Below are 26,474 nucleotides of genomic sequence, written 5' to 3'. Positions count from 1 at the left end.
CAGCTCCCTTCCTGGCCGTCTGTGTGTCCCGGGGTGGCCACCTTACCAGGCTGCCCCTCAGCAGCAACACTGTGCTGGCTTTCTGTTTCCATAACAAAATACTGAAGATGATCAGCTTGGAAGAAGGGTTTATCTGGTGGTTCCATAGGTTTCCGTCTGACCCAGTTAGTTGCTGCTGGTCAGGCCATGAGGCCACACCTGGCTGGTGGGCTGGGGGAGGAAGCTGCCCTCGTGGACTCTGGGAAGCACAAGGGACGGGAAGAGGTAGGGGTCCCAGCTTGGAAGAAGGGTTTATCTGGTGGTTCCATAGGTTTCCGTCTGACCCAGTTAGTTGCTGCTGGTCAGGCCATGAGGCCACACCTGGCTGGTGGGCTGGGGGAGGAAGCTGCCCTCGTGGACTCTGGGAAGCACAAGGGACGGGAAGAGGTAGGGGTCCCAGTATTTCCTAAAGGACACAGCCCCAGTGGCCAACTCCACTCTGGGGCCCCACCTCCTTAAGGACCCACCTCAGCAGCACCATGGCCTTCAGGGGCCCTTGCCCAAGCCACAGCACATGGCAGAGGGGCCAGGCCTGTTTAAGATGGTGGCAGTGAAGCTGTGGCCTGCTTGGAGCCCAGCAGCCCCCACAGAGGCCTGGCCCCCCTGTTGAGAAGGCCAGTGGGAAGGAGCACGGTTATTTAGGAGGTGGGAGGGTGAGATTTGCCCATTAGCCTTTAGATCTGAATTTGAAAAAAAACGTGTCTGGGTTCTGAGGTAGATCTGACGTGTTCCTGTTCGTGGGACAACGTGATTCCGTGGTAGTTCAAGGCGGGATGGGATGACTAGCCAGTGTGGTCAGGTGACTTGGGACCCTTGCAGACCCCACTCCTGGAGCAGGTCTGTGTCCCTGGACGGTACGAATTCAGTCCTGTTGGCTAAGTAGGGTAAATCTCACTGCCCCCAAGCCCTGGGGGAGAGCCTGAGGGTCAAGCTCTGTCCTGGAGTGGCCTTTGCCTAGGGCCTTCGGGGCAGCCAGCCGCCTGGCACCAGAAACAACGGCCCTTGCCCCCAGCCACAGCACACAGGCGGGCGATGGCAACTGGCACAAACTGTCCTATGTAGTGAGGTTCAGGGCTCTGGAGGAAGCTGACACCCCGCCCTACACAGGCCTGAGTCTGGGCCTGCGCAGCCTTGGGGCCCGGGTGGCACTCCTCCATTCCCTCAGACGGAGGTGCTGGTTCTGGGCCTCCTCAGCCCCCACATCTGCCTCCTGCCCCAGAAGCCAGCAGGTCTGTAGGGGAGGAAGACGGTGAGCCAGCCCTGGCCACACCCAGGCAGCGCCTAGCCCCGGCCATGTCCACACGGCGACCAGCTCTGGCATTGGCTGACTCTTAGTGGGCAGATGATTGTCACCAAGTGTGCACCTCTGGACACTCAGGGTCCAGCACTCACCCCCTGGAAGGGAGCCCCAGTTTCTGGACTTGTGGTGCATGCTTTGAAGATGTCATGTGCTCCCAGAGAGGAGGGGACCCTTCAGGCATCTGTTTCTAGTGCGGACTCCACTGCCCTGCTCCCTGATCCTGGGGTTCGCCTCTGCTCCAGGTTTGATTCATGGCAGGTGCTGTGGGCCTTGCCAGCCGGCTCCTTCCCTCTGCACACTGGCCAAAACCAAGGGCTGTCTGGCTGCGGTGCTCCCTCTGGGCCTGAGGCCGCTGTACCTTGCTGGTGGTTTGGTTTTGGGGAAGTCGGTGACACAACACCTGTTTGTGAAGCTGCTTCCTGCCTCGTTGGTTGCAGAGGAAGAGGGCGGCGTTACTGGGGCTTCTGCTGTGCAGTGGCGGCCCCCCTAGGAGCCAGGACCTAAGTGTGCCACAGGCAGGTTTCCAAAAGGTCTGGTTGGCAGGACACCCTGGTGTGCGTCCCTCAAAGCCACATATGCCCTGTGCCAGCTGCGCCCTGGGTCTCCCTGGGTAGTGACAGGCTGCATCCCACCACTGCTGGCTCTGCACTCTTGGGGACAACTGCAAAAGTGGCCAGCCCGCCCTGAAGGGACCTTGGGCTCATTCTCAGCCCCGGATGGTACCGAGCTGCTGGGCTGGCTGGGAGTGCTGCCGCAGGGCAGCGGGAAGGGCAAGGGGAGCCAGGTTTTGGGCAGGGCGGCCTGGAGAGTCCCCATCTCTCCCACAGGTATTTCCAGAGGACAGAAGCGCAGTGGGATAGGCGTGGCCAGGGCAGCCTCCAGACTACCTCCACCACCAGCCTGGCCTTTGGCCCAGGAAGCTTGGGCAGATCTGCCCCACCGCAGGTGCTGCTGCCCCGCCGGCTGAACCTGAAACAGGCCCACGTTCTGCAGCAAGACCCCCTGACCCCTGGCCTGGAACTGCCCCTCCCCTTGCATCCCTGCACCACGGAGGCAGCCCTGGCACCTCACCTTGCTTAGTGCTCACAGGAGCCCAGGAGGTGGGCACAGTTGTCAGTGCCCTTGTACAGTTGGCAAAACTGAGACCCAGAGGGCTTAAGCAGACTGGCCAGGGACTGTCAGGACCAGCCTCGGGGTCGGAGTGCTCACAGCCCAGCAGTCTGCCCTCCCCACTGGGCCTGTCAGGGGCCTGGGTCCCCCTCCCTCCAGTGCCCCTGAACAGAGACCCAAGGACACCGTGAGCTGCCCTAGAGAAGAGTCCCACGCAGCGGGGCCAGTGGCGTGGCCTGAGCCTGTGTCCTCTATGCAGTGGCCAGGTGTCTATCCCTGCTCAGCAGGGCACGTCCCACACGATTGTGCTGAAGGGAAACTGGGGTCCCTGGGAGGCGGAGCCCCTATGAGTAACCTGTAGAAACCTCTTGCCCTTGCGACCTTGGCCCCACAGAGCCAGTGTCCCGGCCAAGCAGTTGGCTCCGGGGCCCCTCCTGCTGCTCTGGGCCTGTCTAGAACTGTTCTGTGGGCTGGCCAAGGGCTGTCACAGTGGCCTGGCAGAGGATCAGGATGTCAAGACCCTAAGAAGGGCACCAGAAGGGTCTTAGGCCTCAAAAGAAGTGTCCCACCACAAAGATCACCTCCCCTGGCAGAAGATCCCAGAGGGCCCTGCTTGGGCCTGGTTTCCAGACATGAAGCCCCTTTCCACACTGTCCACTGGCCCAGTCTCGGGGATTTCCTGGGTAAGGAAATGACCAGACCAGCCCATTTGGGGAAAGCCAAGAGTGGCCTGAGGGAAGCCAAGGTCCTCCCTGCCTCCCCTCCCGTCTGGCCTGGTGTGAGAAGTTCCCTCCTTCCTGCAGGCTGGTGGGGAGGGGGCTGTGGGGTTGGAGGACGGCCTGGGTTCCAGGCCCAGCTCTGCTTGCCAGCTGGGCCACCTTGTGACCCCTCCCCCTTGCTTCTCCCATCTGTGAAGTGCAGCACTAAGGGTCCTGGAGAGAAGCTGTTATCACAGTGCAAAACACTGCACCTGACCCGGAATCCTTCCTGCTGGGGACCTAGGGACTTGGGGAACTCGGGTATTGCTTCATTGCCCAGGTGACAGCTCCCTGGATGTCTGTAGCAGTCATAATTCGTACTGCTTAGCTAAACTGCAGTTTTCTACATATTTCACATCTTTTAAATGACTTTATGTGGTGCAGGGGACAGAGCCCAGGGCCTCACACACTAGGTAAGCGCCCTGCCGCTGAGCCGCACCCCAGCCCTATTTCACAATTTTTTAAAGTTTTTAAAAATTTTATCTCCTCCCCTACAAAAAGTCTGTATTCATCATCTCCTTACCTATTTGTTCATCCCTCTTTGTGGGGCAGGGAAGGGGTTCACCCACTGTACTGGGGCTCCGAGCCAGGGCCCGGCATGTCCTCAGTGCACACTGTACCACTGGACTACACCCCCGGCCTTCAGTTCCTTAAAAAAAAAAATAATAATCTGGTACCAAAGTGCTCCATCCGTGCGTTCACATGAATCCCACGTCACCCTGACAAAGACCTAAGGCCTGCTCACAGAGGTCACTACAAGGTCAAATGTTCTTGGCACTACCTGGCCTGTGCCAGGGGTCACATAGGCACAAGGCCAGGTCTCCGGAGGCTGCAGGAGGGTGGCAGCTGAGCCAGGCCTGGTGTCCCCAGGACCCAAAGGCCTGGCCGGGCAGTTACTCAAGAGTAGGAAGCCTGGGAGGGGAAGGAAGTGCTGAGGCCAGAGGCCACTTGCGGCAGTCCTGTGCCTAGATCCTTCTAGGCCACGGCACCTGCGACGGGACCAGAGGGGACGCGGAGCTGAGGTGGCAGGAGGAAAGCCACCAGCCTGGGGTCTGCTCAGTCTCCCATTTGTTTTCAACCTCTGTTTTTTTTTTTGGGGGGGGGGCAGTAACCAGGGATTGAACTCAGGGGCACTAACCACAGAGCCATGTCCCCAGCCCTATTTTGCATTTTTATTCGGAGACAGGTTTCACAGAGCTGCTTAGGGCCTCGATATTGCTAAGGCTGGCGTTGAACTCACATCCTCCTCCCTCAGCCTCCCCAGCCCCTGGGACTACAGGCGTGGGCCACGGAACCTGTTTTCAACCTCTTACAGAAGGACAGCTGTGACCTTACTTGAAGTTCCTTACTCGAAGTTCAGACAATGAGTTCACTCAGGGAACCAGGTTCCCTCTCAAGGAAGGGCGCATTGTCCAGCCCCTGCTGCTGTCCCCGCCCCAGAGCCAGAGGTCACCTGGCTCCCAGCACCTCAGGCTGGCCTAGGTGGTTTCCAGGCCAGGCCTTGAGTGCTGCAGGGGGTGCCTTCGCCTCCCGACCCCCGCGTGCTCCAGGAAGCTGCTCTTCCATGTGGCCTACCCAGGTGCCAGGATCCCCGGCACACCCAGAGAAGGGACACAGGAAACTGCTCACAAGGACAGATTCCCTGATCAGAACTTGGGCTTCACTCAGAGCTGTGCCATACATCTCCTGGCTGTGACAGTCCCGCATGCTCCTCAGGGGACGTGTGCACATGCACTCCAAGGAGAGGCTCAGTCACTCAGCAGCAGGGGGTCATAGCCCGGGTACTGCAGGGCCCTCTGTGCATAGGGGTGGGACCAGAGCCCTTGACTGAGGGGCCAGGGCCTGCCCTCCAGGACGCACGCTCTGGCCAGCAGAGAAGTGAAGTTGGTGACACATCAGGATGGGCGCTGGGGACAACAGTAGAGCAGGAAGGTGGGGGGCGAAGCGTCCTGTTCTGTGTGACATTATCAAGGAAGGCCTCTCAGTGGAGGTGACATTGGCCAACGTGTAGGAAATGAGGATAGGGTCACAGATGTGGGAAGATGAAACCAGGTTGTCACAGTGCCAGGGCCCTGAGGTGGGAGCAGTGGGTGTCCCCAGGAGACAGGCCCTGGGATGGGCCACATGGGCGCCAGGGCCACCTGTGGGCCTCCCTGGGAGGTCGGGGAGGTGGAGCCATCCTGCTGCGAGTGCCTGGCCCATGCCCTGTGACTGCCCATCTCTGTCCCCGTCCCCTTACCCCCCTGTGGGAGCTTCAAAAAATTCCCTAGAAACTGAAAGAAGCAGTGAGGCCCTTCCTGCGCCCTCCCCGTCCCCGCCCAGTGGGGACAGTCGCCACCAACTTCCTCTTTCCAGCACATTTAAGGCCCAGCCTGGGCGGCTCCTGGGGAGGCCAAGCCTGAACCGCTGCCAGCCATGGGGGACACCTTCATCCGCCACGTTGCCCTCCTGGGCTTCGAGAAGCGCTTCGTCCCCAGCCAGCACTACGTGAGTACCCAGCAGCACTGCGCGTGACCACTTGGTGGGCGGCCGTGGGGGACGGTGATGTCACCTCGCCACACAGGGGCCACCTGGACTGGTGAGGATGGGGTCTCAGGGTCTTGGGCTGGTGGCCATGGTCGGCCAGGTCGCGGTGGACGTGGGCTGTCCTGGCTGCAGGCACTCCCGCCCGCCACTGCCCCGCGGCCTGGCACCCGGTGGCCCCCAGCCAGGCTGTCCCAGCTGCTCCTGGTGTCAGTTACATACAGTCTAACTCCTCAGGGCCACACCAACAGGGGGAGCAAAAATGTCCCCATCCTGCCCAGACATGCCACCCTGTCACTGGGTCCCCAAGCCCAGAGGAGTCAGGGAGGTCCCCTGCTTAGTAGATTGTGACACTTGTGTCAGTTTAGCACAGGGGCCAAGAACACGAACACGACTCTTCCTCCCGCACCCTCCTCCTCCCCGGCCTCTGAGCCCAGATTATCTGAGTTATCTCGGGGTGGCCTGAAGGCTCCGTATTCCATTGCCATGAACTCTAGGTGCCCCGTGTTACATGACTACAGTGGCCGCCAGCCAAAGTCAAGGAATCGGTGTTGACAGGCCCCAGTCCCCAGGCCACAGACTGCACGCAGGTGTCCTCGGTGTTAGTGTCTTCAGGCTCAGCATGACGTCTGTGACCAATCAGCCATCACCGTCTTCTTTAATCTGGATCATTCTTTTGGGGGGTGAGGACCAAACCCTGTGCATCGAGGTGGCCACTTGGCCAATGGAGCAGATCCCCCGAGCCTTCTTCACGGGTCTTTGTCCTTCTCAACTTTGGCACTTTGGAGAGGGCAGGCCAGGTGCTCTGTGGAATGTCCGTCTGGGTTCATCAAAAGCCTCCATGAGATTGGCTTGGACGGCCTGGGCAGGGACGTCTTGGAGGCCACTCCAGGCTCCTGCGACCTGGCAGGTGCCTGCAGTTTCAGCTGGTCCCACTTTTGCAGAAGGGACTTTTGGCTCCAGCTCTGGGCTGTCTTCCAAGGTCATCTGTGGTCGAGCTTCTGTTTTCCCCTTTGTCATTGGTAGCCAACCTCTGGAGAGAGTGTCGGAAATGATGGGACTGTCCTGTTCCCAAGGACCCTTGCCCGAACGACGGGAGCGCTCCTGAGAGTGATTTCATAAACCGCCATTCTGTCTGCACTTCACTGTCAAGATCTCCCTCCCCATTTGTTTGCTCAATTATGTCCACATGGGCACCTGGGTTCCTGGTTCACCCAGTGGGTTACAACTACTTTCATTACTCAAGTCTCCTTTAGTCCTTTGGGATGGGTTCCAGGACCCCCAGGGGACACCTGAAATTTGGGGACAGAACAGAACCTGACATGTCCTATACATACATACCTATGATATAAAGCTTGACATATAAGTTAGGTCCAGTAAGAGATTAACAGTGATGAGTAATAAGATACAACAATTAGCCAGGCCGAGTGGTGCACGCCTGTAGTCTCAGCAACTCCAGAGGCTGAGACAGGAAGATCACAAGTTCGAGGCCAGCCTTGGCAATTTAGCAAGAACCTCTCAAAAAAAAAAAAAATTTTTTAAAGCCGGGCATGGGGGCGCTGTGGACATCGTGTGTGTGTGTGTGTGTGTGTGTGTGTGTGTGTGTGTGTGTGTGTATTCACAATTTTTGCCTTTTTTTTTTTTTTTTGGTACTGGGGATTGAACCTAGGGGTGCCTAATCGCTGAGCCACATCCCCAGCCCCCTTTTTTATATTTTATTTAGAGACAGGTCTTGCTGAGTTTCTTAGGTCCTCACTAAATGAAAGCTGCCATTTCAACCATCTTTAAGGGCACAGCTCCCAGGGTTGAGCGTACTCTCTTGTTCCCTCTCCCCCGGGGCCACCACCCGTCTACAGAGGCTTTCATTATCTTAGGTTGAACCTCCACACAGTAAAGAGCACCTCCTGGTGTCCCCCTCTGGCCCCACAGCCACCACCTACAGCTTGCTGCCTGCCTTTGGCCACCGTTAGGAACCTGGAGTGAGCGGAAGTGTGCGGTCCTGACCTCCAGCGCCTGGCTGCCTCCTCTGCATGCCGGCCCCCAGGTCCATCTGCTTTGTGACATGGGTCAGAATTTCCTTTCTTGTCATGGTCGAATAACTTTCCATTATGCGCCTGGACCACATTTTTTTTACCCACATACGTATTTTAGACATTTGGGTCCCTTCTATCTCCCTGCTGTTGACATATGAAAGTTCGTGTGCAAACACCCATTGAAGCTGGGTTCAGGGTCGTACTGCTGTGCACCTGTGGTCCCAGCTGCTTGGAGACTGAGGCAGGAGGATTGCTTTTTGGAGTCCAGGAGTTCAAGACCACGCCGGGAGCCTGGGCAACACAGCCAGACCCGGCTCAAAAATCAATAGCAACAGGGGCTGGGGCTCAGGGGTTGAACACCCCAGGTTCAATCCCTGGTATCAAAAAAAAATACACACACACACACACACACACACACTAGTGAATACTTTCCTGTACTGGTTTTATCATCCTGTGTACACTTTTTTTCTTTTCGGTGCCCGAGGATGGAGCCCAGGGCTTCCTGAGGGCTGAACCAGGGTTCCACACCTGAGTGACGCCCCATTCCTGTCTGTTCATTTTATTTTTGGTGCATTTCAAAGTACATCGCAAACACCGTTGGCTTTGTCCTGGATCCCTCAGCAAGTCACTAACCACAGCTCAGTATTCTAGTTTTTTCTGTTCTGATCCCAAATTTACATCAAGCGAAATCCACCAATCTCCAAGGTGCCTCTGCTGGGTTTGGAGGGGGCTGGTCTCTGTGTGACCCAAACTGCATCCGGGTCCAGAAGGTGCTTCACTCCCCATCTCTCCCCACCCCAGCGGCCGTCCCTGTCCTTACTTCCTGCCCTTCCCGGCAGCCCTGCTGATGCAGGACGTCCTGGATGTGGGATCAGACAGCCAGCGGTGGCCTTTCGTGCCTGGCACAGTGACTTGCAGACCCCGCCAGACTGTGACACGCATCATTGATTTGCTCCTTGGCACGCTGAAGAATGTCCTCCTAACATTTTGCAGAGTTGTGTTTTTATACTGAATTGTTCTGTGAATGGTTTTATGGAGCTGTAACTCACAGGCACCCAATCCGACGGTTTCAAGTGTGTTCGCAGTTGTGCAATCATTGCCCAAGTCAGCTTGAAACCTCTCAGCCACACCTCCCTCCAGAAGAGTCTGCACCTGTTGGCAGCCACTCCCCCCAGCCCAGCCCCAGCGACCACACACGCCTCTCCGGTCTGTCTCTCTGGATCTGTCTGGTCTGGACATTTCGTAGGAATGCAGTTGTACATCATCTTACTGAGTTCTTCCACGGCTGAGGCACACCCCTTTTCGTTCCCAACTTCGTGTGACACCCACACCAGCTTTAGGGGTGAGGGCCTACTTTTCTCTCTAATTTCTACGACGAGGAATCTGAATTAATGTCAGAGACACGATATCTGTTCATTTGTCATTACTAGAACAAAATGCCTGAGGCTGGGTAGTTAGGAAGAAGAGGGATTAGCTGAGCTCTCAGGTGAGGAGGCTGAAAGTCCAAACATCTTGGCGTAGGCTCTGGGGAGGGTGTCATGGCGGATGGCACCACAGTGGTTGCAGCACAAGAGAGAGGAGAGAGGTCATATGGCAGGACAAGAAGCCGGAGAGCTACCTCAGTCTTACAAGAACTAATCAAAAGGTCCCACAAGAACCATCTTCATCCTTTCCCCGGGCAGCACCCCAGTGCCTATGCCCTCCTACGAGCCTCCACCTCTTAAGGGTCCTACCAGCTCCTGACACCCTCACACTGGGGACTGAGCCCTCGGGGACAGGCCACATCCTAACCCCAATGGGAGCTGCCCGTCTTGCCTCACGGGTCAGTAGCTTCTTGTCACTGTGACCAAGAGGGAGGAGAGGTTTATCTGGGGCTCCTGGTTTCGGAGGTTCGGTCCCCGATTGGCAGACGCCATGACCCTCGTCCTGGGGTGAGGCAGGCCATCGTGGCAGAAGGACGCGGCAGAGCCAAGCCGCTGCGCTCCTGGCGCTGGGAAGCAAGGCAGAAACCCAAGAGAGCCAGGGACAGGACATGGTCCCCAGGGGCGTGGCCCAGGGACCCGCTCCCGGCCGTTCCCCACAGCCTGCAGTTCCCACCAACGGCGGACAACCTCCAGCTGTTGGGTCAGTCCACCGAGGACATCAGGGCCCTCGTGATCCAATTGCTCCACCCCAGGACAGTGCTGCATGGGGACCAAGCCTTCTGCCTGAGATTTGTAGGAATATTCCGGAACATTCCCGGTCCCAGCGCTGTGCTTCTGTGGCCCAGGCCCCCCCCCCCAGGGTGCCCACACCCCAACCTTTAGCTTCCTCCATGGCTCATGGCAGCCCCATCCGGGAGGCTGAGTGAGGTGACTGTCCCCATTGCCCCCGCAGGTGTACATGTTCCTGGTGAAGTGGCAGGACCTGTCTGAGAAGGTGGTGTACCGGCGCTTCACCGAGATCTACGAGTTCCACGTGAGTGTGGGGTGGGCAGGGGACACTGGCCCGCCCGGCTCTGTCCTCGGGAGGGTCCTGCCCGCCGTCCTGGGGAACAAGGGAACCCAGGTCCCTGACCCACAGTTTAGGGTGCCGTATTTAACTTTCAAGAAATGTTAGCCACCGCGTGTCCCCACTGCGGGGACCACTCACAGCACAGGCGGGTGGGTGGGAGAGAGAAGAAGGAGGGGTGGAGGCCGCACGGCCAGGTGCCCTGACCGGGGCCAGCACAGCCCGGGGTGGAGGGAAAGGATTCCCTGGTGACCTGGGTGAGGGCAGGCGAGGAGGAGGGATCCAGGCCTGGACGTCCCTGGCCCGAGGGGTCCAAGGGGGCCAGGTCCTCGGCATCTTCCCTTCTTCTTCTAGAAATTGTTAAAAGAAATGTTCCCCATCGAGGCCGGAGAGATCAACCCCGAGAGCAGGATCATCCCCCACCTCCCAGGTGAGGGCGTTGGCCACCGCCTGGCCCCTGCCCCCCTCCACGGCCCCTGCCTGCACTCCCCTTGGACTTGACCTTGTGGGTGTGCTCACGCCCTTGGTCTCTCGCCCCTCGGCCAGCTCCCAGGTGGTTTGACGGCCAGCGGGCGGCGGAGAGCCGCCAGGGCACGCTCACTGAGTACTGCAACGCGCTCATGGGGCTGCCCGCCAAGATCTCCCGCTGCCCACACCTCCTGGACTTCTTCAAGGTGCGCCCGGATGACCTCAAGCTCCCCTCGGACAGCCAGTAAGTGGCCGCCTCCGCCCACCAGGCAGGAACGGGAAGGCGGGAGTGGGCCTGGAGGGCAGTGGGGTCTGCCCCATTTTACAGATCAGAAGCTCCAAGCTCAGAGAGGGCAAGTGACCTGTCCCAGTCACACAGCTGGAAAGGAGGAGGCAGGTGCCAACCCAGGTGGTGTCATCTGGCCTGGGACTCCTCTGAGCTCCTGGTGCTGAGGGAAGCCCAAAGTCCTAGGTCTCGTCCTGACCCTTCGGCCTTCTGCCTGTGGACCAGGAGTGGCCCCTCCACCCTCTGAATGCATCCGTGATGGGGGGTGAGGATGGAGGGATGGGTGTCATGCCAGGTACAGTGACAGCATATCTCCAGTGTCCTTCAGGGACACAGGGTACTGAGCGGGTCTTGGGCTCCTGTACCCAGGCCCTGCATGGAGCCACCTGGGAGGCTGAGTGAGTTCCAAGCAGCTGGGGCGAGGGGCCTCTACCAGTCTCTCTCTGATCACCAAACTCAGGGACGGGCCTGGAGGACAGGTCTGTCCCTAAAGGGAGGCAGAGCCTGATGGCACTGCCCCAGACTGCACTTGTTGACCTTGAACTTGCGGCTTGGTCCAAGGGAGGGCAGCTCCATGGCGGGAGGAGGTGGTAGGAAGGAGGAGGCTCTTGAGGCCCCAGGGGAAGGCCACCTGCAGCCACCAGTGTGTGAGGTCACCCAGCCAGGAGAGGAGGGCCTCTGCCTCCCTGGGGCTGCGGGGGGCTACCAGCCCTTTGCACGCCCCTCCCTTGGGCTGACCCAGCAGAAGCCCTGGTGGTTCCCCAAGGCCTCCCTCCAGGATCTAGCCTCTACTGTTCCCTGCATTGACAATTCCCCTCATTTCTTAGCTCCTGGGAAGTCCTCCTGCAGGTCTGCCCAGAGCCTTCCCTTCCCCAGTGGGAGGCCCAGGGTCTGACCCAGACTGTTCTCTTCTTAGGGTGAAGAAGCCAGAGACATACCTGATGCCCAAAGATGGCAAGAGTAACGCGGCAGGTGAGAGGGCGGGGTCAGGAGCAGGGGTACCTGGGTACTGCCCACGTGGTCAGGGACCCAGAGCTTGGGGCCGGCAGGGGAGACAGCAGCTGGGGAGAGCAGCTGTGCGGGCTCATGTTGTCCCATGGAAGAGTTGGGTCTCCGGGGGACACTGTGCAGGTGGTAGTATATCTCCACCCCGTGGCTGCAGAGCCCCGCACAGCCCCTGCTCCCAGCAGCCTGGGGGACAGGTGTGACTGAGTGAATGAACAGGTGTTGGGAGCCAAAATGGCCTTCAGGGGTAACACAAGGGTGTCACCGTTTCTAGTCTGGATTGTCGAGTGGGGGCGCACGTGACCTCGGGGGTTCAAGGGCAGCCTAGGCAATGTGATGAGATCCCGTCTTGAAAGAAAGAAAAAGAGAAAAGAATACCAGCCAAGTCACCACCTCTGTAGGGACAGGAGGTGGGAACGGCTGTGCCATTGAGTCTGACGTGACTTCAGACTCCTACCCAGGCCACCCATCCGTGCAGTGGGACTTGGGCTCCTGAGCGTGGCCCGGGCAGCTCAGCCTTAGAGCATCCTCAGCTGAGCGAGGCCTCCATGAGGCCCGAAGACCAGTGGTGCCTGTTGGCTGTGACACGAGGCCCCGTGGCCCGAGGGACGTGCACAGCAGGAGTGGACTTTCTCCCGGTTCCGAGGCTGGAGGCCCAGGGTCTAGGGGTCGGCAGGCTGGTCTCCAGGGGGCTCTGGCCTTCTGGGCCCCCTCCGGCCTTCCCTGGGCTCCCTACACATCCGGGCATCTTTCCTTGCAAGGACGCGGGTGGACTGCGGCAGGTCCACCCTGTGGCCTCATTTTAGTTTGGCCCCATGTCCACACATGTCGCGTTCTGAGGCCCAGAGTTAGAATTTGGGGGAGGGCTGAGCTCCTAGCAAGCAGCAGCGGGGGCAGCGTCTGGGGCTGGCTGATGTGGGGACTGAAGTCCCTGCAGAGGCACCTGACCTGCAAGGTCCCGGGGGACCCCAGCGGATCCTGGTTCATGCTGGAGAAGGCCACTGGGGGCCACCTCCAGCAGCTGAGAAGGGCCCGGGGGATGGGCCGGTGTCGGGAAGGCGGGTCCCTGGGTGATGCAGGGCTGCCAGGCTCTCTGCCCACCTCCACCCACCTGGTAGCCTGGCATTGCGGGGTGGGGGGCGGACGGTGCGGCCCTGGTGACTTGTGCGGAGGACACCTTCCCTGCTCCTCACCCCACCCTCCCCTGCCCCAGATATCACGAGCCCCATCATCCTGCAGACGTACCGGGCCATCGCCGACCACGGGAAGAACTCGGCCTCGGAGATGGCCGTGGCCACAGGGGACATCGTGGAGGTCGTGGAGAAGAGCGAGAGCGGTCAGCTCCCCACCCTGCTGCAGGCCTCAGGCCCTGCAGCCACCACCCCACCAAGGCCAGGCAGCCTGGGGCCCCTGGGCCTGGCCCCTGCCATGTCCACGCACATGTTCCACGGGGGGCCACAGGGGCCGTATAGGGAGGCCACAGCTCATTTGAAGGGGGCTCGGCGCTGTCACGCGGAGCCTGTGGGCATGGAGGTGACACTGCGGGATCTGTGCACTGGGTGTCTGTGGGTCTGTGTCCTCACCCTGATGGCCGAGGCAGGCTGCGTCCCCACCTCTTACCTCCCCATGTCCCTGGCACAGGCTGGTGGTTCTGCCAAATGAAGGCCAAGCGTGGCTGGGTGCCAGCATCCTTCCTGGAGCCCCTGGACAGTCCCGATGAGGCAGAGGACCCAGAGCCCAACTATGCAGGTGACAGCCAGGCCACGGGACTGCTGGAGGAAGGGGCGGGAGGGCCCGGGATGTGCAGAGGCCAGGGTGACTGCTTTGGGTTTGGGCCCGATTGCCAGGTGGGCAGAGGCGGAGGCCCATCCTCTGGCTCGGGGCCTCATGGATCATGGTGTCCTTGGCCGAGACAGGGGACCTGGGAGGAGGTCAGCCAGGGTCACAGTGTGGCCGCCTGGGGCTGGCCCAGCAGGAAGACCTGGGGCTTGGGGAGGAGAGCTGCCTGCAGGTGGTGCCACCGCTGCCCAGAAGTGGAACCGGGCAGCCCAGGGCTGATGGGGCCAGCAGGGGGCTTGGAGGAGCCAGGATGTTCGGTCATGTTTTAAAGCCCAGGAAGCTCACCACCTGATGGTGGGTGGGGGTGATTTATGGCTCCTCCTTAAAAACTAGAAAAGGGCCGGATGCAGTGGCGCAGGTCTGTAATCCCAGTGGCTCCGGAGGCTGAGGCAGGAGGATCGTGAGTTCAAAGCCAGCCTCAGCAACTCAGTGAGACCCTGTCTCTAAATACAATACAAAATAGGACTGGGGATGGGGCTCAGTGGTCGAGTGCCCCTGGGTTCAATCCCTGGTACCCCCCGCCAAAAAAAACCACCAACGCCTAGCAAAGGCCTGCCGGCCGCAGGTGCCAACACTGGGCCAGCGCTGTGTGGTTCTGAGTGCCACGGGCATGGGTGCTCCCCTACCCACTTTTCACATCTGGGTGCCTGGCCAGGCCTTGGTAGCTATGAGACTCCTCATCTCTGGTGCGGGTGGTGGTGGGTGGGAGGCAATTCACTGGGCATAGTGGGCAGAGGGCTGAAGGCCTGAGTGGACCCCAGCAGTGGGTGGCAGGAGGCACCTGCAGAGGGAGACCAAGAAGGAGCAGGGTGTAGGAGTGAGGCCAGGGATGGTGATCCTCATGCTGGGCGGACCTCACATCATGTCCTGTGGCCCTGTCACCCACCAGGTGAGCCCTACATCACCATCAAAGCCTACACTGCCGTAGAGGAGGACGAGATGTCTCTGTCCCAGGGGGAAACCATCGAGGTCATTCATAAGCTCCTGGACGGCTGGTGGGTGGTCAGGTAGGAGAGCACCTCCCCACTGCAGTGCCTACCTGAGTCAGCTCTGGCCTGGGCATAACCTGTGTGGTCTCTGAGCTGGCTTGGCTGAGTGACTCTGGGTGAGCCACCACCCATCTCTGGGCTGTTTTCATCACAGTAGCCAGGGCTGGGGGATGAGCTCATCCTGCCTGTCCTGTGGGGTTCACTGTACTGGTCCAAAGGGGTACACGTCCCTTTGTGACTTAGGGTCTTTTCCTGGCTGGTCCACCAGTTTTTCTTCCTCTAGCAGCACAGCTGTTTGTGTCACGTGTGACAAAGGCACAGATGACCAAGTCATTCCTCTTGCTTTGAAGACTTTCACTGGATTCCTCTCCAGGCTTCTCCTAAGGAATGTCAACAGTATTTTTTCTGGTTCTGAGGAAAACAGACTCTCTGGAGCCAGGGGGCCTCCCAGAGCCTGTGTTTTCAGAGCCCTGGGCCACCTGGGCTCAAGGCTGTGGTCACAACACACATCCGAGCCTGGCCCTGGGCTAGGGGCTCGTTTTGAGGCAGCATTTCTCCAGTTAACACCCCAGCTCGCACCCCAGGAGTCTTCCTGTGAATCTCTCCCCAGCAAGAAGGGTTAGGCTTCACCTGGGTCTTCTGTGCTGTGCAGAGTTTTGCTTTCACTCCCAAATCCAGTATTGGGGGTGGAGAGGAAGCCCTACCAGGAACCTGCAGGAACAGCTGGATAGACCTATGGGGAGAAGCAGGAAAGCCGAGACCCCGCCTCACACGATCACGTTCATTTTGAACGGATCACAGGGTTTCACCCAGGGTAAAACCTAAAAGCTGTTTGGAAGAAGGCAGAGAAGAATGTGACACAAAAGGTCATCACCACAAAAGGAAACGCTGACCATACAGTTCTGCAGATGTCCTATAGCGAGCGCCAGACCCTTGGGGGACCAGCACCCTCCCTTAACGTCGTTCCCCTTCCCCGTCGGAAGAAGAGCTGAAGGGGGCTGCGCAGCGCGGGTGGGGAAACGGGCTGGGGCCCTGGGTTGCCCGCAGCCTCCTAAACTGCCTTCCCGGAGCCCCCCACCTCTGCCCCGGCCTCAAGGGCTGCCTCTGTTGCAGGAAGGAGGATGTCACTGGCTACTTCCCGTCCATGTACCTGCAGAAGTCGGGACAGGACCCGGCCCAGGCCCAGCGCCAGATCAAGGGCCGAGGGGCGCCGCCCCGCAGGTGTGCGAGGATCGTGGGGCTGGGCGGGGCAGGCACGGGGAGGGCCGCGGGAACTTGAGATAGAGGCGACGTCGCTGATGTTCACTGGCCTTAGGGGTGGTCGGTGAACATGGGGAAGCCCCGGAGGGCTTCCCGGGGAAGGGGAAGGCCAGCAAGGTGCGTGGGAGGTGGCCTGGGCTCTGCAGCGGGTCAGGGCTAAGTGTTCAAGACCCAGGCAGGTGCATGTCCCGGCCGTGCGGGACCTCCAGCCAGTCTTTGGACCCCGGGGCGGGGAGAATCTTTGGACCCCGAGGCGGGGAGGTGCCCACTAGGTGTCCCTGGCCGCAGGGACACGGGCGCGGCGGGGCCAGCGTTCTGACGACGTCCCCTCCTGCTGGGCCAGGTCGACCATCCGCAACGCGCACAGTATCCACCAGCGGTCGCGGAAGCGCCTCAGCCAGGACTCCTATCGCCGCAACAGCGTCCGTTTCCTGCAGCAGCGTCGCCGCTTGGCGCAACCAGGGCCGCAGAGTGCAGGGAGCCCTCGGGGTGAGTTTGGGGCGGCGCGGGCCATGGGCGGGGCTAGACGGGGCGGGGCTAGAGGGCGGAGCGAGCTCTACAGGACGAGGCGGGACCACGGGCTAGGGGCGTGGCCCGAGGCGCGATAGGCGGGGCGACCCAGGGGGCGGGACCAAATGGAGTGTGGGGGCGAGAAGGCGGGAGCGGAGGGAGGGCGGAGCCAAGGGCTGGGAGGCAGGGCGGGGCCTCTGACCCGCCTGAGGTCCTCCTGCAGGGGAGAATCCGGAGAGTCAGCGTGCGAAGCCGCAGCCCGCTGTGCCCCCGCGACCCAGCGCCGACCTCATCCTGCACCGCTGCAGCGAGAGCACCAAGAGGAAGCTGGCGTCCGCCGTCTGAGGCGGGGCAGCCATCCCGTACCCTGTCTCTGTGTGTACATAGCCTGGTATCTGCCGGGGCAGCCCCGGCCCCCTCCCCACGTGGCTATCCGCCATCCTACATGAATGTTGCTTAGAGTGGACCGAGGCTCCGAAGAGATAGGCTCCGCCCCAAGGGTGTTTATAGGATGAGGAGAGGAGGCAGTGAGTTCTGCTGGGTGGAAGTTTCAAGAGCCAAGGGCCCATTGCCTTGGCCTTGGCCAAGAACAGGTCTGCAGAAGGCCAAATGCAAGAGGAACCCCGAGTCCCTCGCTGATCTTTTGTCTGTACAGAAACCTCCCGCTCTGACTCTAGTTACACGCAGAACAGTCCTGAAGGTGGGTGGATGCAGCCCCGCTTCGAGACAGGATAAGGGTTGCAGTCCAGGGTGAAGTGTGCCTATGCAGACCCGGGACAAAAAAAAAGGAGATTTAGGAATGGAGGCTCCTCCGATGATTCCCTGAGACCGGTCCCAGTTAAGAGGGTGTAACAGAAGGCTAAATTCATTAATGAACACGGCCTCACCACTTCCCCAAGCACTGCTGCTGGCCCACGGCCTCCAGGTCTCTCCTGGTGAGTCCTTCCCCAAATGCAGAGCCACCGTGGAGCCGAGTGGAGTTGCAAATCTTGCAGAAGATTCTCTTGTCCAGAGGCCATGGGGTGTGTGGAGAGCTGCTCCTCCTACATGGGCAGTGGCTACTTGAGGAGGGGCAAAGCTGGTCCCCTTGGAGATGAGCCTGCACGAAGGACAAATCTTTCTAGAAACATTTGACCATCAAAGGATTGACAGAGGCCTTGGGAAAGCCACCGGAGCCCCTACCTGGTTAGGAATTTTGCAGACCTTATTTGCTGGAAAAGTCTGGCTTCAATCACTATCACACGCACTGTGGGAGATCCAACAGCAGCCCCAACCCCTGCTTGTTCAGTGGCTCTTATCTTTTTATTAAATATATCTTACTTATTTTCATCCTTTTTAAGTTTCATATTAGACCCCCTAAGTTGAAATCCTGATCAAACATTGACCTCATCTCTTCCACACTTCTGGCCCCCTCCAAGTAACATGTCAGCAGTAGCGTTCTGTGTGTGTGGGGTGGTCAGGGGGTCACCCGCAAGCCCGCACCTGCATCCTATAAGGGCCCGCTCCAGTCGGGCCTGCACTGTCTGTCAGCCAACGATTTCCTCAAAGCTGAATGCAGTGCTGGGCTCATTTTAGCATCTCTAGTTCTGAGAACAACCTGGCAGGTGGGTATTTTATAGATGAGGGAACTGAAGCTAGGAAATGCAGGCGAGTCAGGCCTTGTGGTGGGCACTGGGCTAGGGAAGCTGGGGGAGGTACACATAGCTGGGGGAGGTGGCCTGGCCCTCATGGCCCTCTGAAGACCCCTAGTCCTAGGGCCTGTGTTGGAGGTGTGACTAGCTCTTTTCTCTGCCCATCCCCGGATGGGAGGGCAGGGCTTTGAAACAGGCCACACAGGTCATCCTGGGAACTGACAGACTATCAAATCCAGGCCCCAGGTCCTAGGCTGGGCCCCCTCTCCATCTCCCTGACCCCGTCACTCCAAAGCTCCCATCTGGAGACACCCATCACCATAGCTACTGAAAACCACTCTCCTTCGGTTGCTTCCTATGTCTTGGTTTAGTCACATGCGTGACAGACACTGCTGGTCAACAGCCACTGTATCCCAAACCAGGCTCATCCCAACTCACTCCAGGGTAAAGAGGGAATCTGGGGCTTGGGTAGCCCCTTGACTGGGTTAACACAAGACACTTAAGCTGAGCCTGCCATTCCCGCTCTGTCCTCTGATGGGCTCACCACCAGGGAGCCACACAGAAGACAGAGGAGGAGCTCAGAGGCTGCAGGACAGACACTCGCTGGGTCTCCATGTCTGGCTCAGTGGCTGCGTGGAAATGAAGAACATAGACTCCGGCCTCACTGGGACTTAGACTTGAATCCTGATGACTCCCTCAGGGCTGTGTGACCTTGGCAAGCCGTTCAACCACTCTTTGCCTCTTGCCTGTCTATAAAATGAGGGTTGGTTGATCTTTCCCTGCCTCGGGCCCCCACCCATGATCCAGTGTTAACATCTGCTCAGCTGCACAGGAGCTGGGCCTCCCACTGGCCCCCAGTAGGGACCAGTCCTTCCTGCATTCCTTCCCCAGGAAGTCAGCCTCTGGGCCTGCACACCCAGCCACACCCTGTGTCAGTTGTGGAAGAGGAAGAGCCGGGTGGGACCATTTTCCCCTGAGGACAGGCACTGGGTTCCATTGCGAGCAGGTGCAGTGTGGGGCGTGGTCTCTCCTTCCAGCTCCCGCCTTGTCTCTGTCAAAGCCGGATCTGCACAGCTTCCCCAGGCGGCCATCAGGCTGGGGGCCCCCCCTTACTCAAGTGCCTTCCTCCGGATCAGGAGAGTTCTGAGTTTGGGGTCGATAATTCCAGTGATTAATAGACTCTGGACACAGATGCACGCCTACCTACCTACCTACCTACCTGACTTCGAAGGTCAATGCCAGGAGGAAAGTGCTGTAAAGGAAAGGTGGTCACCCGGTTAACAGATGGACCCGGAGGATCGTGGAGAGCTGGATAAAATGCTACCCCAATGTTCAGCCTACTGACCTCGGTCTCCCAATTATGGTTATATAAGTGGACACTGTTATTTTTAGAAAATGTTCCCTGAAGTATTTAGGGATAAATGATGTATGTAACCTTTTCTCAAATGGCTTAGTTAAAAATGCGTGTTTGTGCAGGCACAGTCACTCCTCCTGCTGACAGGCACCGATTTTAGATGAGTGGGGGGGGACCCTGGGCTGAGAGGCTCACTGTGGGCTGCCGCTAATGTGGGTGCAAGAGTGTTCTTCATGCTATTTTTATTTTTGAAACTTTTCCATAAATCTGAAATTATTCAAAATAAAGTCCTTTTTTTCTTTTCTCTCTCTTTTTTTTTTTAAAAAAACCTCCAAAGCTCAGCTTATTTTGCCTTGGCTATAGGTGTTACTGGTTTGGACAGTTTCCATTTTAAGCCTGACCTTTCTTGCTTCACAGAGGCAGCCTGCACAGGAGGGCTATACTCTGTAATTAGGTCACCAGCCGTCCTCCTGATGCCTGGGAATGTGTCAGGCCTCGTGGGACACCATGCAAACAGGCAGGATGACCAGCGGGTGTGCAAGTAGCCTCAGCAGGTCACCCATTCCTCTACCTGTTGACTCTCTGAGGCTTGAAGATGCCCACCACAGTGCCTGGGGGGAAGGGCAGGTCAGGCTCATGGGTGAAGCAGGCCAGGCCAGTGGAGTCACTGAGCAGAAATTCAGTAAAACTTGGTTGACTTTTACTCAACTACAGGGAAGCATAAAATGCCGTACAAACAGGTATGATGCTGCAAATTACACTTCCATTTCAAAGTGGAAAAGAAAAAAACCTGGAATAATCAAAATGCTTAATAGTTCACATCCTTGTCTTCCAGTCCAGGGCCAGGGACATCCTAAGCTTCCTGCCGTGGGGCCTGGCCAGCAGCTGTCCCTTCGTCAAGAAGCCACGTGGAGCACGGGGTCCCACTGCGAGCCCTTCAGCTGGGAGCAGTGCTTGGTCTTGCTCAGCTTCATGATGGAGAAGAGCTGCTCACAGACATAGGTGCTGCCAAACATGGAGAGGACCCTGGCGCAGTGGCTGCGGTACCTGGGGTAGCTGCTCCAGAGGTGCCTGTAGAACTCGGGGACGCCCACCTCGTCGTACTTGGCCTTCAGCGCCGAGTTGCACTGCAGGTCGATCACCTCCAGCTGCAGCTCCTCACGCACGCTCTCAATCCCGGTGGAGAACGGGGCGCTGAAGAGCCTCAGCTCGCTCTCATAGCGCTCGAAGTCGGACAGTCGTTTCTGGAATTCCGCCTTCAGCTCTGTGATCCTGGGGACGTAGTTGAGGCCGTCGCCTTGGTGTCTGGCCACCGACTTCAGCGTGGGGAAGTGGGCCAGGTTGTTCCTGGCCAGGTGCGTCTCCCAGAGGCACAGCTTGGCCAGGAAGGCGCGCAGTAGATCGTACATCTGCGTGACGACTTGCGAATGGCCCTGGAGGGAGACGTTCAGGGTGTTCAGGTGCATGGTCACGTCCACCAGGAAGGCCAGGTCCCGGATCCAGTCTTTGGAGCTCAGCTGGGGCACCGGCTTCCCTCGGGAGGACATAAAGGAGTCGATTTCCTCCAGAGACTCAAAGAACCTCTTGAGCACCAGCCCGCGGCTGAGCCACTTAATGCCGGTGTGGTAGAGGAGGCTGCCGTACTGGCTGTCCAGCTCGTAGAGCAGCGTGGTGAACTCGCCGTGGTTCAGCCCCCGGGAGCAGACCCAGTTCACCGAGTCCACCACCACGTCCATGACGTGGTCCATTTTTAGCTTCTGGGCACAGACGGACTCCGGGTGGATGATGCAGCGGATTGATTTCAGATCCGAGCCCTTGCACAGCGTGGCCACCTTGGATTTCAGTTTGGTGACGAGGCCGCTGTTGGCATCAACCATGGCGGGGGTGCCTGTGGAGGCCACGCTCACTAGTTTCGACCAGTCGATGTTGAACTTCTTGAGACTCTTCTCCACGCGCGAGAAGACCTCATTGGCGGACTTGGTGCCCGTCATGGGCACCGTATCCAGGAGCTCCTCGGACACGTCGAAGCCCGCGTCCACGCCGCGGATGAAGATGGCCAGCTGGGTGGTGTTGTTGATGTCCGTGATCTCGTCGATGGCCAGGGAGTAGGCCACGAACGAGCGCAGCTTCTCACGCAGCTTCTCCCACAAGCTGCCGGCCATGTCCTCGGCAGGCTGCTCGGTGGCACTGTCGAGGCGCCCTGCGCTGGGCAGCACCTGCTTCTGCTCAGCGGCGCCGGCCTCGGGGGAGCCCAGGAGGTATCTTCGCAGCCCCCTCTTGAGCTCGCGGAGCTTTTGGTCACGCATGTGCTCCGTGTACTGGTCGTAGTGCTTGCTGTGGTTGGTCTGGTAGTGTCGCCGCAGGTTGTACTCCTTGGACACCGACATGCTCTGCTTACAGATAAGGCACGTGGGGATGCTCTGCTCCTCCACAAAGAAGTAGGCGCGCTCCCACTTCTCCTGGAACACACGGCCCTCCTGGTCGATCTTCCGCTTTCCCACTTCCCGGGAGACAGGGGGTGGGGGGAAGAAAACTAGGTCACCCTTTGATTTCGTGGTACCACGGGGATCAAAGCACGATGGTGAACCGAGGGACACAGGGGCTGGGGCAGGAATGGCCCCTGCAGAGGGGACGTGCACACTGTTGCCCAGTGGACATCGCCTGCTGTGGCCAGAGGGTCACGTCTCAAGAAAACCTGGGGAAGGATTTTTGCGAGACTTTCTTTGTGTGTGGCGTTAAGGATGAAATACGGTTCCACCCGCGCTGTACCATGACCTATAACTTCCATTTTAAAAGGTAGATGTGGCTGGGGCTGGGGCAGGGGCAGGGGCTGGGACTGGGGCAGGGGCTGGGGCAGGGCTGCAGCGGGCAGGGGCTGGGGTGAGACTGGGCCTGGGCAGGGGCTGGGGCAGGGTCAGGGTCAGGGGCTGGGCTGGGGAGGGCTCGCCTGGCATGTGAGACACTGGGCTGGATCCTCAGCACCGCGTGAAAATAAACAAATGAAATAAAGGCAGGCTGCCCATGAGTAAATACAAAACAAAACATAAAAAGGCATATGGGCCAAAAAACGGGAGCTGGGGCGGAGCTGTGGTAGAGGGCAGGCTTAGCACGTGTGAGACCCTGGGTTCACTCCCCGGTACCACACACAAAATCTTTGTTCAGAGCATAGCTGTGTTTGCTACATCTGCTTCAAACAGGATGAACTGGAGTGTTATGTCTACATTTTAACCTTTTTGTAGTGCTGGAGATTGAACCAGGGATGATTTACCATTGAGCTGCGTCCCAGTTCTTTTTATTTTGAGACAGGGTCCTGCTAAGTTGCGAAGGGATCTTGCTAAGTTGCTAAGGCTGATCTCAAATTTGCAATCCTCCTGCTCACCCTCCCAAATTGCTGGGATCACAGGTGTGCCCCGCGACAAGTGGCCCATTTTTTTTTTTTAAATACAAGGTTTTGCTAAATTGCTAAGGCTGACCTTGATCTTATGATCCTCCTGCTACAGCCTCCCAAGTAGCTGGGATTAGGGGCACGTGCCACTGTGCCTTCTCGTTTGCATTTCAACATATGCTTTCTCATTTGAACCCCAAGAGAACTTTGAAGTAAGGAGCAGTGAGTGCAGAAGGCCGATTACCAGACGGCCCCAGACCTGCAGGGCTCATGCATGTACACCTGTTCCCTGTGTCGGTGTTGAGATCTAGGAGCCTGGCCCTGGGCAGGTCAGCAAGGTGCTTCCAGAGGGCACAAGGGAAGGGTTCACTGACAGAAGCCCAGCAAGTTACAGGACAGAAATCAAGTGTTGGTGGCTTGGGGCTGGGGACGGAGAGGGGAAATGACTGAAAGTGGGAGGGACGCATGTGCTGGGGGATGGGGGGACGTTCTGATGTTGGGTGTGGAGATGCACCCAAAGTGGTGGAGCCTGGCCTCTGAATGCTCCCGTGGGAGAGCAGCAGCAGCTCAGCTGTCAACGTGAGGGATGAAGGAATTCCCTTAATACAAGTGGATTTTGGGGTGGTGCTGGGGTCTGAAGCCAGGGCCTTGCACAGCCTGGGAAGGTGCTTGACCACTGAGTCCACCTGATGAAGTGTAAATGGTTCCTCAGTAAAGTGAGGACATCTTTTGGCTGCCAGATGAGTTTAAGGAATAGGAACATTTAAACACATGGCCTAGTTTCCAAATTTTAAATCAGGAGGCTCCCTAGTGACCGGAGAGCTCGGGAATATCACTACACCTCCTACTTGATCACTCTATAGGACACTGACTTCCTTTCCAGGGCTGCAGGGGACATTAAAAATATTTAGCAAGTAGGACTGGAGTCTGTGTGCCACGCCCTGTGCTGCAAACACATAAAAAAATTTAAGCACTAGCGTCTAGAAGCTTGTGCCAGGAAAAGTGAAGTACGATCCGAGGCTCTAGCCTCCAAAAGCAAAGGCCCTGCGTGAGTCTCTGCCACCCAGCCAGGGTACCCCGGCGCGGCATGTCCCCTCATGCAGACACTCACCATTGCTGAGCTCGAGGCCTGGAAGCGGTCTGGAGAGAGAGAGAGAGAGAGAGAGAGAGAGAGAGAGAGAGTGTTAGTGAAAGCCATGGAGCTCGCAGTCCCCCATTAGAGCGCAGCCCGGGCAGAGGGCGGGAAGCTGAGGTGGGCTGCAGGCCAGGGCAGCGAGGCTGGCACGAGCTCACACCTCAAAGAGCAGGTGGCAAGATGCCAGCCTGGCCTGGAATCCCAGCAGCCCCCGGGCCACCCTCGGACAGAGCTCCCTGGGCTGCCCCTTGGGTTCCGCACAGTCCCTGCCACGCTGGAGACTTCGCTCACCTAATGACTGTGAATTTGATGAAGTCTGCAGCCTCCAAGATCCTTCTCATGGAGGTGATCTCTAGGTAACCGGGGGCTTTGAACACCACACCCGGGGGCATGCCATCAATCACCACGCAGCCCGGGTTGAAGGTGATTTTCCTGTAGGGAACTTTCACAGGGAAGTCCACGCCAATCGCTTCACCTGGGACGCGATGAGCAACATAAAAAGCTGAGCCTCACCTACTCTTCCCAAACCATGTTTACTCTCTTTTTTTTGGGGTGGGGGGTACTGGGGATTGAATGTGGAGGCACTCCATCACCAAGCTGCATCCCCAGTACTTTTTTTTAAAAAAATATTTATTTATTTATTTATTTTTAGATGTAGATGGACACCACACAATGCCTTTATTTTTATGTGCTGCTGAGAATCGAACCCAGGTCCTACCCATGCTAGGCGAGCACTCAACCGCTGAGCCACAATCCCAGCCCTAGAACTTTTTATTTACTTTTTTAGACAAGGTCTAAATTGCTGAGGCTGGCCTCCAACTTGCAATCCTCCCGCCGCAGCCTCTCCTGTTGCTGGGATTACAGGCATATGCCAAGGTGCTTGGCACCATCCTTTAGCTTTAATGTCAGGATTTAAAACTCATCCTCCTTGAATGAGACCCTGGGTGACTAGCTATTGCTACTTTATTCTCCAGCGGTACATGGAAAAGCTCTTTGGTTACAAATACATACTGACAGGCTGGGATGTAGCTCGATGCACAGTGTGCACAGGTCCCTGTTCCCAATCCCCAGCACACAAAAAAGACACCATCAACAACAAAAGAGAATACTGACTGATTCCGATCACAGCTTTTTCACAGATCAATTTCTTATAAGACATTCTTTTAAAGAGAAGCATTTCAAGGATATAAATAGTCGATACAAAAACTTACCAAATTTTCGGCTAAAGAGGTCATTGACTTGTTCTCGTAGCTGTTTAGTCTTTTCAATGTTTGATAATTTTTCTTTCTCGTTATCTAAAAATAATTAAGTACATAAATAAGCCAGGGTTATTAGTGTATTTTTCCCCCAAGAAAGCTGCTGAGAAAATGCCCATTAGCACTTCACCTGATTTATTGATCAGTTTACTTTCATAAATAATCAGGCATTTTGGAAATTTGTAAATAAAGTCATTTTAGACAATAGAGAATTTTCCAGACTATAATCCTGTATAAATACACTCCATACTACTTTTAGGGAACATTTTCAATATCACACAAGACAAGGATGTGAACTCTAACACTCTTCAATAATTAGAAATCTTAATTAGTAGAAATTGTAGCCAAAGCAATACAACAAGAAAAAGGAATAAGAGATAGTAGGACTAGAAGGAACTATTTCTCAATATGTTAACATTTTATTCTATTTGATTTTGAATAACTAAAGCAATCAAATGGTTTAAATTGTATGCTATTTTAAAACAGCATATAGAAATCCCTACCTCAGCTCTCAGTTTCTTACCCTAGAGGAACTATCTTATTAGATTCTTTGCTATCTTTCCAGATACATCTTACAACACATTTAGAACAAAAGATGATTTAATGATGGGCAGTAAATAAATTACACCTCTGTGGCCAATTCCAATTCAATGACAGCTGGTACTTGAAGTTCCTACCCTACCCTGGCGAAACTATAGTCCCAGTAATCATGATAATAGGAGTGCACTTGGTGTGTGGTGACCTGCACTATTTTATATTCCTGAATTGTTGTTCCTTAGAGGTCAGGGTGAACTAATAAACAAAAATCAACAGCTCCAAAAGACCAACCTGTGTCATAAAACAGTGAAGACAGAATGGAAGGTACAGTACAAATTATGATAAAGTGAGATCAATGTCCTTACCTGGAATTGCCACCTGTACAATCTTAAGATCTTCAACACCAGCTGCAGAATTTGTAATACTGAATGAATTTGTGTTTCCTTAAAAAAGAAATCATAAAAAATAATGCCATTTTGACTCTTTTTAAATATACTTTTTTAAAGTTGTAGATGGATGGACACAATAGCCTTATTTTATTTATTTATTTGATGTGGTGCTGAAGA

At 57.0% G+C, this 26,474-nt stretch overlaps 2 protein-coding genes across 6 annotated transcripts in view; one reads left to right on the top strand and one right to left on the bottom strand.

The window, feature by feature from the left end:
* The first annotated feature begins 5,578 nt into the window (after positions 1 to 5,578).
* Positions 5,579 to 19,451, top strand: NCF1 (neutrophil cytosolic factor 1). 2 transcript variants are annotated; one of them, XM_081298087.1, is made up of 11 exons: positions 5,579 to 5,694; positions 10,140 to 10,220; positions 10,608 to 10,683; positions 10,800 to 10,965; positions 11,924 to 11,979; positions 13,226 to 13,339; positions 13,654 to 13,761; positions 14,741 to 14,858; positions 15,954 to 16,061; positions 16,444 to 16,589; positions 16,834 to 19,451. In XM_081298087.1, the coding sequence occupies exons 1-11, from the start codon at positions 5,623 to 5,625 to the stop codon at positions 16,953 to 16,955; spliced, it is 1,167 nt and encodes a 388-aa protein (XP_081154213.1). In that variant the 5' UTR covers positions 5,579 to 5,622; the 3' UTR covers positions 16,956 to 19,451. The 2 variants fall into 2 exon arrangements, with proteins under 2 accessions (XP_081154213.1, XP_081154212.1); XM_081298086.1 differs by having other exon boundaries at positions 13,226 to 13,348; positions 16,834 to 19,450.
* A 497-nt stretch (positions 19,452 to 19,948) lies between these two features.
* The window catches only part of LOC308650893 (general transcription factor II-I repeat domain-containing protein 2B-like), a 32,720-nt gene continuing 26,194 nt past the window's right edge, over positions 19,949 to 26,474 (bottom strand). For 2 of the 4 annotated variants that reach the window (XM_081297388.1, XM_081297387.1), the window contains 5 exons: positions 26,274 to 26,351; positions 25,327 to 25,410; positions 24,407 to 24,590; positions 24,092 to 24,120; positions 19,951 to 22,095 (listed from right to left, as the gene is read on the bottom strand). In XM_081297388.1, the coding sequence (XP_081153514.1) occupies positions 20,492 to 22,095; positions 24,092 to 24,120; positions 24,407 to 24,590; positions 25,327 to 25,410; positions 26,274 to 26,351 (1,979 nt within the window). In that variant the 3' untranslated portion in view covers positions 19,951 to 20,491. Of the gene's footprint in view, positions 22,096 to 24,091; positions 24,121 to 24,406; positions 24,591 to 25,326; positions 25,411 to 26,273; positions 26,352 to 26,474 lie in introns of all 4 variants that reach the window. The other 2 variants (XM_081297390.1, XM_081297389.1) reach the window with 2 other exon arrangements.

The sequence above is a fragment of the Spermophilus citellus genome (assembly GCF_964194105.1).
Source record: "Spermophilus citellus genome assembly, chromosome: 6".
NCBI lineage: Eukaryota > Metazoa > Chordata > Mammalia > Rodentia > Sciuridae > Spermophilus > Spermophilus citellus.
This window is presented reverse-complemented; position numbering and strand designations above follow the sequence as displayed.

Excerpts from the sequence above, each read along its gene's own strand:
- NCF1 (XM_081298086.1), top strand. The coding sequence starts at position 5,623 with ATGGGGGACACCTTCATCCGCCACGTTGCCCTCCTGGGCTTCGAGAAG. Across the intron at positions 10,966-11,923 it reads AAGCTCCCCTCGGACAGCCA|GGTGAAGAAGCCAGAGACAT; the intron begins GTAAGTGGCCGC and ends TTCTCTTCTTAG. Across the intron at positions 16,062-16,443 it reads CGAGGGGCGCCGCCCCGCAG|GTCGACCATCCGCAACGCGC; the intron begins GTGTGCGAGGAT and ends CTGCTGGGCCAG.